Source organism: Neomonachus schauinslandi, chromosome 10, assembly GCF_002201575.2.
Source record: "Neomonachus schauinslandi chromosome 10, ASM220157v2, whole genome shotgun sequence".
NCBI lineage: Eukaryota > Metazoa > Chordata > Mammalia > Carnivora > Phocidae > Neomonachus > Neomonachus schauinslandi.
The window spans coordinates 137,320,639-137,333,289 of record NC_058412.1 but is presented as its reverse complement, the minus strand read 5'-3'; the positions used below and the strand labels follow the sequence as shown (position 1 = coordinate 137,333,289).

The window sequence follows — 12,651 nt, the reverse complement described above, 5'->3', positions numbered from 1 at the left end:
CGTCTGGGGCCACCGTCATAGGCGGGGAGGGAGCAGGGTTACCTGCCGCAGGCTGGACGGACCCGGCTGTGGAGGGGCTGTGCAGGGGCTGGAGCCGGGTGGTCCTGGCCCAGGGCATTTGGACTTTGACCTTGGACATGTGCCTGTGAATTGGGGGATGGTGGTGGTTTCCCCCTCCCCCCACTGCCCTGATCACAGGGCTGTGAGCACTGGGAACCGTGAGTGCAAGGACAGGAAGAGTCAAGGGTAACCAACTTTTAAGATGGATCTTTGGAGGTGGGCTCCAGCCCTGTCACCCTGAGCCAGCCTGCGCTGGGCGGCCGAGTGGGCAGCGTCCGCGCAGCAGGTGGCTGCGGAAGGGGTGGGAGCTCCCCACAAGGGTGTCCGGAGCATGCAGGCTCTGCCAGGCCCCAAGCCAGGCCCCCTCGCTCGTGGCGGGGCTTCACGTGTCCACACGAAGGACACAGCCAGCACGGAGAGCAGTGTGCGTGCTGGGACCCAATGATAAGGAGTGGACTCCTGGGCGCACTGCACTTCCCCGCGCCCCTCCCCCGGTCTCAGTCCCCCAACCTCGCAGCAGCCTGGCCAACCTTCCCAAGGCTTCTCGCTGCCCTTAGAACCAAACCTGTCATATCCCCACAGCACAGGGCCCCCCGTCCCCACCCCCAGCCAGAGGGCTGATTCCCACCTTCCCCAGCCTGCAGAGCCAGCCCCTCGAGGATGGAGCCGACCTGCCGACCTGCCGGATCTCCCCTGTGCCCCCTCCCCCATGTGCACAGGAACGAAGGGAGGGACCAATCCCTCTTTTGAACAGAATTAATAACTCAATGGTAGAGGAGCAACGAACTGTGTAGGATTTCACTGGAAACCAGAAAGATGAACTTTATGATAATAAATGATTTAATGTAATATAGGTTCTACATGTGGAATTCCTGAAGGTTCTGGAACAGTTCTTTTCAAAGTGCTGGTGAGTTCACTATTTGAGTCTTGAAAACACTGCTGTTCAACATCTGTTTCACACTAAAATTACGCCTGGACGCCCAGAGATTAAGGACTTGCTGGGGCCCATGAGTCTGGAGCCACACAAGGACCAGCACTGCCCCCTCCCCCTGGGTCTGTGTGCTTCTGCTGCCCCACCCCACCCCACCCCCCGGGGCCCCTGCCGCCCAGCCAGGAGTTCTCGATGATCCTCAGGCTTGCTTCACTTTCAAAAGCCAGTTGGGAGAATGCCAGCTGTGTGACACCTCGGTCTGCGGCAGAGGAGACCCGGCCTGCAGGAGTCTGTGGCCGCACGGCAGGGGGAGAAGTCCCGGGCAGGCAGTGCTCCGACACCTGAGTCCAGCAGTCCCTGTAGCCTTGCCTCCTCGTCCCCCGGCTCCAGTGGGAGGCAGAGTCCCACGGCACACAGCGTAGTGCGCCCACCTGCCTGTGCTGCGTCCACAGCCGGGCAGGGGGCCTGCAGTGTGACCTGCTTCAGAGTGCAGCCAGGTGGGAAGGTACGTGCAGATAAATCCACTGCCCCCACCTCTCACTCCTTCTGCCAATGATTTTGGTTGGAGCTGAATATAGAGGAGTCAGACAGACGTTCTTCTGCGCCACGGTCAGAACAGACCCATCCACCTGGCCTTCCAGCTGGGAGACTTCCCAACGTGCAGAGGAATCTCAGCCCTACCACATGCTCCCTGCAACGAGAAAGACCTCTGCCCCGCAGGTGCAGCGATAGGACGACCAGCTCACCCAGACCATCCCCCCAGCCCCCAAGGACCTCAGGCCGCTGGAGCCGGGGCCTGGTGTCCTGCAGAGGCAGAGCAGCTCAGCCACAGACACCAAAGGCCCATCAAACCCTGTCTTCACATCCACGGAAGTCAGTCACGATGAGGACGGGAAAAGCGCCTCGATGGCATCTTGGAATTAAGGCACAACATCCAAGACAGGCAGGCCTCACGCACCAGGGACTGTGGTCCCAGCCAAACACCTCAGATGGTGTTGAGTGCAAAGCCACACGCCAAGTGCTCTGCGTGGGGACATCCCCACGAACTGCCACACTGCCTCCTGCAAGGAGGGATGCGCTGGCGTGAAGAAGGGCTTAGACGCCGTCGCCGCCTGGGGAAGAGTGCCGGGGGGCTTCCTCCCCCTCTCCAGTGTCCACAAACCCGTGGGGGCTACAGCCCATGATGCCGCGGCTCCAGCACGAGGCACCCTCACTTCTGCACTCACTAGAAGGCACTGGGAAGCTGTCACTCCAAGTCTCCGTCATGTGTCCCACAACTGCCCTTCACACGAGCCGCTAACGGCCCCGGCTGGCCGGGGCACAAGCCCTACAGGGAGAAGGGCCCGGCGCGCACCGCGGCAGCCCCTCTACTTTCAAAGTCTGGACATATTCATGAGTATTAAAAAAAAATAACTTTTCAGGTTAAAATCATGCAGCAGGTGACCCCAATCTATTTCCTTCACCAAACTGAAAGTTCGGGACCACAGCTCTAGAGAACAGACGACAGATCTCAGAGGTGCAGACGGGACACCGGACGGCGCTGGTCAGAGGGAACAGAACGGCAGCAGAGCATAAAGATGTGTGAAACTAAGTTTCCTTCCGCCGGTTCTCACAGATGGGCTTCCAACGGAACATGTATCGTATTGAATTCTTTATTCTTATTAGAATATCTTTACGGGGGAAAATACAAAAGACCTTCCAGATAACCCCTCTGAGAAAAACATAGAAGTTGTACTATGAAATTAAGAACAGGCAGCAAAAGCAACCTACTCTGCATTTTTCAGAAGACGCTGTGGCGGGCACACACCCTCAGGAACAAAGCGGACTCGGAACCAGGGGTGCAGAGGCTCATACGAAAGTCACATGACCAATGCGGACAATACAATTTACTCTTAAATCCGAAAAAGCAACACATTTCTGAAACAGAAACATACCCGCTGTAAAAATGAAGCACGTGGTGTCAGAATAACCTATCAAAATGCTGCACCATAGGGCTTCTGAGCCCTGCAGCCTGGCCCCCATGTCCTACTGTGCACGGCTCAGCGCCTCCGGCGGCTGGCAGGCAAGCCGGCCTGATGGTTTTGGTCTGGCCTTCTGCTCCTGCTGGGACTCCACGGTAACTCCCAGAAGCGGGTCCTGCCCCATTACCCCAAAGACATCATTGCCTTTAACACAAAATGTACACAGTTCTTTCTGAAACCCCCGGCTCCTCCCCTCCCCTAAAGTAACACTGTCCAAGGAAACAGACCTCACCCTGCCTGACAAAGACTGCCCTCGGGAGCGGCATCCTGACTGCAGGGAAGAGCCACCTCCTTGACCCCGAGGACTCACACATGGGGTCTTCAGTCCATCCCAAAGACCAGTCCCAAAACACATCTGCCTTTTCTAGAGCCTGGAAACCTTAATTCACATGGCAAAATATATTAGCTCTTGTTGGATTTGCAATAATCCCTATGCCGCGTAAAGATTCCAAACTAGGGGTTATTCCTCACACAACTTCATGATATCAGGAACATAGAGTACCAGAATATTCTCAAATTTTATTTATTTCAAGGCACTTTCCACAAGAAAACGTAAAAAGAATAAACTATGTAAAACATTACATTTTAATAAACACAACGGCAAGATCCAAAAGAAACGAAGAAAAACCAAATTATACTTCAAAATGGCTTAATTTAGTTTGCCGGCTGAAGACACAGAGACTGCAAAAAGGTGGCAAACAGGGAAGTCCACAAAGCCACTCCTGCTGAAGGAGGTCCCCAGACAGGGACAGCGCAGGAGGCGCGAACCCGAACCCGGGCCGCAGACAGAGGCGAGGACAACAGGAGCACAGCTGAGGGTCCCCATCACACCACACGTGGCCACCACTGGCGGCAGCACCCGCCTGTGACGTCACTCACGGCCCCAACAGGTGGGCGCGCACCAGCACTCTGTCCTTCAGCCGCTCACTCACATTTCCTGCGCGTGACAAACCCTGTCCGGGCCCTGATGGCTCATGGGTGGCTCCGCGTACAGAACTTCCCGTCACTACGCATCTCACACCCTCTAATGTGAAAAACGTGTCAGGGTGATTATATATTAATTATGCACGTAAATGATCTTATATACACGACTAATAAAAGCTGACTAGAAACATGCTGAATTCTCTGGTGCTTTTCAAACACGTAGGTTTACCCACACCTTTCTGCTGGTATTTCTCTTCCAGCTTCTGCTGTGTGTGACGATTAATTACCTGAAGATTAAAACCTTCTGCTCTTAATACCCTCAAGCCTCAGAGGAAATGGCCCCAAAGAAAGGTCACATTTGGAGAGGACTGCTGAGCTGGTCAGAGCGGAAACACGTCCGCTCCCGGGCGTCGAGAAGACCCCCCCCCCCTTCATCCTCACAAAACCACAAGGGCAGCAGAAGGGCAGTCAGAGGCCAGGACAGCCCCCCGAGCCTGCACCACCTTGCCTCTGCATCGGTGACCACCCAGGGCAGCCGACCCTGCCCGAGGTTCCTGCCCACTGGAGAAAACCACTACTCCCAGAGTGCAGGTGGAAAGCAGACGGGGAGTGAGAGAAGAGCTGACATGACAGCCCTTCACGATGCTGCCCAGGTCTGCAGGCAGATGGGGGACGGGGCCCAGCAAGCAGACGCCCACCACCTGACCTACGGGCACGGCCACAAGCCTGCCCGACCTTGCCTGACGCGGGAACACGCTCCCTGCGACTCGGCTGCCATTGGCATCTACCTCCACGACGCCCCAGGTGCCAGGCCGCGTCCCGGCACCACGATCCACCCAGGGAGGACAGAGTCCCAGCCACCGCAGCAGCTGGGAGCTCCCACCAGAGGACGTGCGCTCCCGGGCACCGTCACCACCACGAGACTTGGCTCTGTAACCGTCGCCCTACAGAACCTGAGCCCAGTGGCCCCTGCCGTGAGTCCACACACGTGTTCGCACTCCGAGTCTCAGGGGCACCTGCGTCCCAGCGCCTGCACAGTGGCGGGACTTGAGAAAGTGCCGAATGAGGACGCCTGGGAACTCACAACCAGCACGAGACAGCGAGCACACACCGACCTGTGGTGCCAGCCTCCTGAGGCAAGCACGCGCTCCCAGCCAGGGAACCTGCGGCCCAGGGACAGCTGGCAGCACGGCGCTCCCTCCCCCGCCGCGTCTGCTCCCAAGCACGCGGGCCACACCAGGCCGAGGGGCCCTCCGGCCGCAGGGATGAGCTGATGCACCGCCACCACCACCAGGACATAAGCCCTGAAAGCAACAGGTTTGTCTGAGATGATTAAAACTTTTTAGAGGCCATTTTGGTCATTCTTGAGATCAAAGAGAAACCTTTATTTTCAACAAAACTGCCTAGAAGAGAAGGTTCACTGATCCACTAGGAAAGAGTCTCTCACCACAACCAGCACCAAAATATATATTTAAAAAATTAAAAAACACACAGCCCCACCCCTCACGCACACTTCTCCCCAAGAGCCACACAACCCAGACCAAAAGGGAAAACAAATCAAACTCAACGCCCTCACACAAAAGAAATCTTTCAATTAGGATTTACAAATTTATATAGTCTTTCCTATGAAAAAACAAAAACAAAAAACCAAGGGGTAAGAAAAAACTTCTGCACAAAGGCCTGACAAGTCTTAGGAGATCTGAGAAAACGTATGTTCTGCCTACGAGCTAACAGAAAGCAAAATAACGATCAGTGCTTTTTGTAGATTTGAGTGGGAGGCCTCAGTTTAACAATATTCCCTCATAACCGAGCACTCCGTGGTGGCCGCGATCCTGCAAGAGCCCCAAAGCAGGAGCGCGGCCCATCCACGCCTTCAGGGCACGCCCGAGCAGAGTCTGCATCACACTTCCAAAGAGACAGGTCATTCACTGCAAGTTTTCCAGCGCTCAAAAGGGCCATTTTTCCCTTTAAAAAAGATGCCAGGTCAAAAAAAAAAGGTGGGAGGGGGGAGAGTTCTCTACTGCAGTAAAAATCTCTCAGTCCCAGACAGCTGCTCCGAGGAGTCCGAGCCGGGGAAGCACGGGGCCACAGGCACAGACTCTACTTGGGCTCCTCGATCACACCTTTGCTGAGGTCTGTCATTTTGGGATATTTTACTTTCTTCTGGTCCAGCTCATTCTGAGCCCAAAGGAGGAGTTTCAGTAATTTTGCCAGCTTGGGTGTTGACTCACGATTTTCATAATCTAGTACAGCTTGGTTAACCTCACTCCACACCTAGAAAATAAATACATCCAATAAAAACCACCACACATGCAAAGCACCAGCGAGAGTCTGTTATCACGTGCTTTTTATACCTCTTGGAAGCCATTTTTACATGATGAACTCATTATTTACTTAAACGAACATGAAGCCCGTCACCAGGAGGCACACCAGCAGATGTTAAACACACGTTCCTCGCCCAGAAGGAGCGCATGGTCCAGTCAGCAACGATCCCATCTGGCCTGGAGAGCCGTAAAATGCCACAAGCCAGGCTCGGGGTGGTGGGGGGAGGGTGGGGTACTGGACGGGAAGAGAGAGAAGACCGGGGCGGGAGTGACCCGTGTTCCACCGGACCCAGCCTCGAGGGACACCTGCAGCAGGCCTGCAGAGTGGCAGCCCCTCCGGCAGGAAAGGGCGCTGCCTCTGGGGGAGTCACGGGCCGTCTCAGGGACTGCAGCACACAAGTACCAGCAAGGACGTGAAGAGGTTCACACGCAAACAAGGGATTTAAAATAAAAATGTTTAGGACACCTATTTCCAAGAGTCTCCAAACAAAGAGAAATATTAAGATACAGAAGCTGACAAAGAGGTCTGAAAATCGTAAAATAAGTCACAACGCTCCGTTCCTGGCTTCACACAGTGAAAGATCCCACATCAGGGAAGAATAGATGCTGTTGTGACCGAGCGTCACTCGCCCAGACATGGCCACGCTGTGGTTCCTGAGCCCCACCCTGTCCGGGGAAGGAGGACCCCCTCGGTGGTCTTACCTTCTGCCTCTGCATCATATGAAGCAGGTCTCCAAAAGGCGACTCCTCGGGGTTATCAAAGGCCAGCAGGGCCAGAGTGCGCTCCATCTCCGTCAGGCACTCCCTGCTCTCCTCGCCTTGCTCCGCCAGCTGGGTCTGCGCGAACTCCAGCGCCGCCTCGGTCTCACGCTGGCGGATCAGCTCTATGAGGTGCTGTTGCTGGTCACCGGCAAAGGCAGACAGGCTCACACACCCACGCCCGGGCACGCAACGCCCGGCAGCGCAACACTACTTTCTAGTCAAAGGACAGCTTAAAGAACAACTTCCTAGCATCCCTGAATTATTAAAATAGCATTTTTTAAAACTTTGAGAGACAGAAAACACACAAGCGGGGGAGCAGCAGAGGGAGAGGAAGAGAGAAGCAAGCAGAGCCCAACCTCACAACCCTGAGATCATGACCTGAGCCGGTTGGCTGCCTAAACAACTGAGCCACCCAGGTGCCCCTAAATTAGCATTTTTAAAGCAAGAACAGCTTCTGAAATACTAAAGACAACAGCTAAATGAAAGCCGTTCCCCATGCAAACTAAAACAATACTCTATTAATGCAAGTTAGCCTTGTGATTTCTGAAATCACCACATGTAACCTTATGGAGTATCCACAAACCAGATGCCTCTCAAGGAAACTCACTTGCAGATGGAAGTAAAGGTACCGGTTTGTGTCCAGGAGCTCTGGATGGAGACTGTTGATCAATGCAATAGCCTCCTGGATCTGGCCTTTCAGGATCATCTCACGGATTTTGATCCGCTCGTCCAGTGTTTCTAGATCCACACTAGGTTCAATCCCAGATTCCATTCGAAACTTCTCTGCTGCTTCCTTAAAGCCCTCTGTAAATGACAACCATCTTCAGTGCTCGGAAAGCTGGCAAGATGTTAATGCAACGCATTTTTATCCCTAGAAAGCCCATTCACCTCAAATAAATAACCTTCAACATGACCCACACTTTCTTAGGGATTTGGTATTAACATCTGTGACTTACTACTACGCCCCATACAGAAAATGAAAAGAATGTATTTCACTCCTTCCCATCCCATCCAAAAACGCTCTCACCTACCAGCCAGGGGTGAAAATGCCACAAAGCCCAGTGCATTATGGGCTCCTTAAAGAGGGCTGCGGTGCCAGGCCAAGATGCAAGGAAGCTGCAGGTATGCTCCAGGCGCGTCTGGACACACTGGCTATGCCTTCACGGCCTGCAGGGACCTGGCCACTCCTGCCTCTTCGTGAGCCCACAGTTCTCCTCAACATCCAAGTTGCGTGTGTGCGTCCCCGCCCCCCACCCCCTACCCCTGCCGGCTATAGGCAAACACTTCCTCACCGCCTTTCAAAGGTTGACTAATTTGGTGAAGGGGAGTACTGTGAACAATGGGAAGGAGACTCATACCTGTTTGAAACAACTGGATTTTCTGATCACGTACAGAATTACCCTTTTCCTTCCCGATATCAGGAAGAACTGTCAGTTACAGACCCCGTTTGTTTGCTTCTGTATGCTTCTGCCCTTCCCCCTTTCTCTTTTGAGTTAGGTGCACCTTCTACAAACAGTCCTGTATAATTTACCAGACTGGCCAGAAGAAATCAGTTACTCGGGACTTTCAACGTACTTTAGAACATTCTTAATTATCTTGATTAACTGTAAAAATGTCAAAGATCGAGGGACAGGTTTTTGCCTTAAAAAGGCTCAGACACCTGTAATACCAATCTCATCTCCAGAAGACCTTATCTTTACTCTGGTAATCCACAAAGTTATTAAATTAGCATGGTGTTTTCTACAATGCCCAAACACAACTTCACTTTCCCAAGGAACTTCGATGGTAAAGTGCTGATTGTGTGTACAAAAAGGCAGAGTTGCGTCCCACAGGCAGCATCCTCATTGTGAGCCCTTACCTGTGACCAGGTAGTTCATAATGAGGCGGTTCATGTCCGCCCGCTGGACATGCAAGTTATTGAGTTTCTCCATCCACTCATCTTTTGTGATTTCATCAGGTTTTTCTGCATAACTCATTCTGACTTATTTCTACGAGAAAAAAATATTTTAAAGATTAGTGAAGATCACAGGAATGAAAGGTACAGGATAGGAAATACATTCAGTGGCACTGCAATAGGGCTGGATGGTGACAGAGGGCGGCTACACCTGTGAGCACAGCACAAGCCAGACAGCTGTCAAATCCCAACATTATACACGAGAAACTAACCTAATACTGGGTATCAACTACACTTCAGTTAAAAAAAAAGAAAGAATTTTTAAGAATTCTATGACAACTGTGATCGTTTCAGAGATAAACACAGTGACATGGTATGAAGTAACAGAGAATGGGAAGATTTAAATCTGGAGAACAGCAAGTGCAAAGGACCTGACACCCAAAGGCGGCTTAGGGACCAGAAAGGCAGCTGGGATGTTAGGAGACAGGATGTGTGCAAGGAAGAGCCGAGAGCCTCCGAACTGCCAGGTCAAGAGGTGGGGCGTATCATACAGGCTGAGGGAGGATTTTAGGTCAATTCTCTTCTAGGCACAAAGGGCAGCTGCGAGGGGCAGGAGCTGAGGAAGCGTGCACTCTGACACAGTGCCCGTGAGAAGGCCGCCGCCAGACACTCACCAGACCGACCAACACTAAGGAGTCTGACGACACCGAGTGTCGACAAAGCCAGAGCGTTCCCTTGCGTTCTCTGACATTGCTGTCAGAGCAGACTGGAACTGCAAACATATCCACGCAGCTGGCACATGCTGCTTGCAGCCCAGCAACCCTACGAGACTGAGACCCTCACCACTCACCACTGAGCACCAGACACGCATGGGCCCACTCACAGAGTCACTGCTCAAAATGGCAAAAACGTGGGAGCCCCCCACCCAGATGTTCATTCAAGAGCAGCACGGACAGACTGTGGTTCACAGAACCACAGTCCCAGGCCCAAAACCCTTGGGCAGGTAATTATGCAGACTGTATAAAGCCTATATGGCACAACTTACCTACATCACACGACATCCTCCCTGCAGTCTGGGGCAGCACCCCACGTTAAATATTACTTCTTTGGGGAAAGGTCTGAGTACCCGCACTGAGTGAAATAGAAGTTGTCAAAAGCTTTCACCAAGTCAGATTTTTGCCATCAAATAGTTAAAACACACACACACACACACACACACACAAACTTTTGGTTTTCAGAGCTATGTGGACTTCAGAATTGCTGAGAAAGGATTCTGATCATGTAGTCACATAAGAGAATTTACTAAAACAGTTAAAATATGAGCACAGCCACACGGATGACTCTTACAAAGCAGCTGGATGGATAAAGTGAGTTGCAGCAGAGGCCCAAGTGTGGCAGAATTTTGTAAAGAACAAAAACAGTAATAAACACGAACGTGCAGTGTTTTGTTGTTTTAAGACCTGATCCTCAGGAGGTGGTTACCATGGCAAGGCAGGGCGGACAGGTGCAGGCCCCGGGAGCACCAGCTGGGCTCTTAAGACGGGTGGTGAGCCCACCACTACCTACTACCTACTACTTCCTATTCTTCCTAAGTAACCTGTAGGTTGGGGATACTACTTCATGCCAGCAAAGTGCATGCTAAATTGCTTCGCTAAATTAAAAACTTCAACAGTGGAAGTGGGCTGAGCGAGCGCTGAGCAGGAAAGCCAGCAAGGAGCCACCCAATAAGAGCAGTGCCAAGAAAGTCAGAGACACAGCAGGTGAAGGTTCTGTGGACGCCAGTCGGTGGCTTTGCTGCTAGACTGAAGGTAGAGGGATTTAAAAAATAAAACAAAACAGGAGCCCTTGAGGCCGGCTGAAGCTTTCAAGCTTGATACCTTGGAGGAGAGGGCCACAGAGGAAGAGGAAGGCTCGAACAGGTTTGAGGGGTAGGGCAAGTTTGGGCTGACTCTCAGACACGCAGCTGGAGAAGTCAGGCAGGCACCTGGATTATAGGTCCCCAGCTCAGCGCCAGAAACGTTAATTAGGGAGGCACCCGCCAAACAAGGATATCGAAGGCCAGGAGTTGGGCAAAGATCGCCCAGGAAGACAGCGTGGGAAGGAAAGCCCTCGCGTGCTCAGAGGCAGCCGACACTTGGCAGCAAGAGAGGAGGGCAGCAGGCGAGACGGACCGAGACGTTACTCCCCCAAGTGCCCGTGTCTTGCAGCTCCCGGCCAGCGCAGACCTCACTCAGACCACACTCCTGCTCCCAGACAGCTCAAGGTAACCTAAGGCAGACAAGGCGCCTCTCCCTCGGTGTCCCCAAGCAACCACCACCCCACCAGGACCACTGCCGGCGAGAGCGACTCTGGAGAGCAACGACCCGCTCTACTCCGCGCAGCAAGAACTCAGCAGCTACAACTCAACAAACGTAAGCAAGCCTCCCAAGGCTGAAGACGAGCAACGCTTGCTTTCCCAGCAGCGTGTACGTCCTCACCAGTTCAGCGTCTGCTCTGACGCGGCGGTCATAAAAATCGTTCTCTCCACAGGAGCACAAGTTCGGGGTTTCACGGAACGACCAATATCCCGCGGGCGACCACTCCCGAACGTCCGAGCCTTCCCCTGAAACGCTCGCCCTTGAAGAATAAACACCGAATTACAGCGCCCGGGCGCTGCGCGCTCCGGGGTCTACCCCGGCCAGGAGAAAGGGGGCAGCCGACGTGCGAACCCAGAAGGCCCCGCTGTGCCACCTGCTCAGACCTCGGGCCCCTCCCGGCCCCCTCCCCGCGCCCCTCCCCGGGCTCCTCCCCGGCCCCCTCCGGGCCCCCGCCCAGCTCCACCCCGGCCAGCCGCGCTCCCGCGGGGAAGCTCAGCCCGGCCGCCTGGCTCCGCCGCGGCCATCTTACCGTGCGGATCCCGCCTCCCGCGCTGCGCGGTCTCCGCGGCCGCTCGGGGGGGCCGGGCCGAGCGCGGAGGGAGGCGAGGCGCGGGGGACGGGAGGCGGAGGCGGGAGCCGCGGCGGAGGCGGGGGCGGGGGCGGGGAACGGGAGGGCAGACGCACCGACGGCCGCCCCTTCAGCCACCTCCCGCGAGATCGCGAGAGCGCAGGCTCACGAGCCGGCAGCCAATCAAGCGCTCCCTCGGGGGGGCGGGGCGCGGCGGCCGCCCGGAAGCGCGGGACTCCAGCTTCCGTCCTTGCGCAGAAGTCCGCTCGCGGCGCCCTCGCTCTACGGGTTGGCGCGAGAGTCAAAAGGCGTCGGCCGACCCTGGGCAAGATGGCCGCCGTCGAGGTGTCGTTGTGGGGGAACTTCGCGGCGCGATGGCGACATCTAGACTGAGTCGGAGGCGAAGGTCCCAGCTTCCTTTCCGTCATTTGTGTGAGCTCGGAGGGCAGGGGCGGGGGGGGCCGGTGCTGCGCGCCGCCCCGAGGCGGGGGGCGTCCCGCCCCACCGGGCGCCTGCCTTCGCGCGGGCCTGGCAGGAGGCGGCCGAGCGCGCCCCGGCGGGAGCTCTCCGTGCCGTCGGTTGAGGCGGGCTGCGGGGGTCGCCCGCCCGTGGCGGCGTGCTCGGCGCCTGATGAGTCAACAGAAACGGGCCTGCCCTCGGGGAGCCGGCCGCGCCGGGTCGGGCCGGGGCTGCGGGCGCGCGTGCGACGGCTGCCGGGCGTCCGCAGGGGCAGGAGTGCAGCGGGGCGCCGGCCCGGAGTTCCGGGGTGCGGGGGCGGGGGCGGGGGCGAGGCGTCGGGAAGGAAGTCCG

General features: G+C 55.2%; 1 protein-coding gene across 2 annotated transcripts; it reads right to left on the bottom strand.

Annotated features, from left to right (window-relative positions):
• Window positions 1–1,128: 1,128 nt before the first annotated feature.
• Window positions 1,129–11,971, bottom strand: GID8 (GID complex subunit 8 homolog). Of its 2 annotated transcripts, XM_021677861.2 has the most exons (6): window positions 11,803–11,971; window positions 11,394–11,532; window positions 8,881–9,010; window positions 7,630–7,826; window positions 6,963–7,160; window positions 1,129–6,210 (listed from the first exon to the last, which is right to left on the bottom strand). In XM_021677861.2, the coding sequence occupies exons 3-6, from the start codon at window positions 8,996–8,998 to the stop codon at window positions 6,037–6,039; spliced, it is 687 nt and encodes a 228-aa protein (XP_021533536.1). In that variant the 5' UTR covers window positions 8,999–9,010; window positions 11,394–11,532; window positions 11,803–11,971; the 3' UTR covers window positions 1,129–6,036. The 2 variants fall into 2 exon arrangements, with proteins under 2 accessions (XP_021533536.1, XP_021533537.1); XM_021677862.2 differs by lacking the exon at window positions 11,394–11,532.
• Window positions 11,972–12,651: the final 680 nt, after the last annotated feature.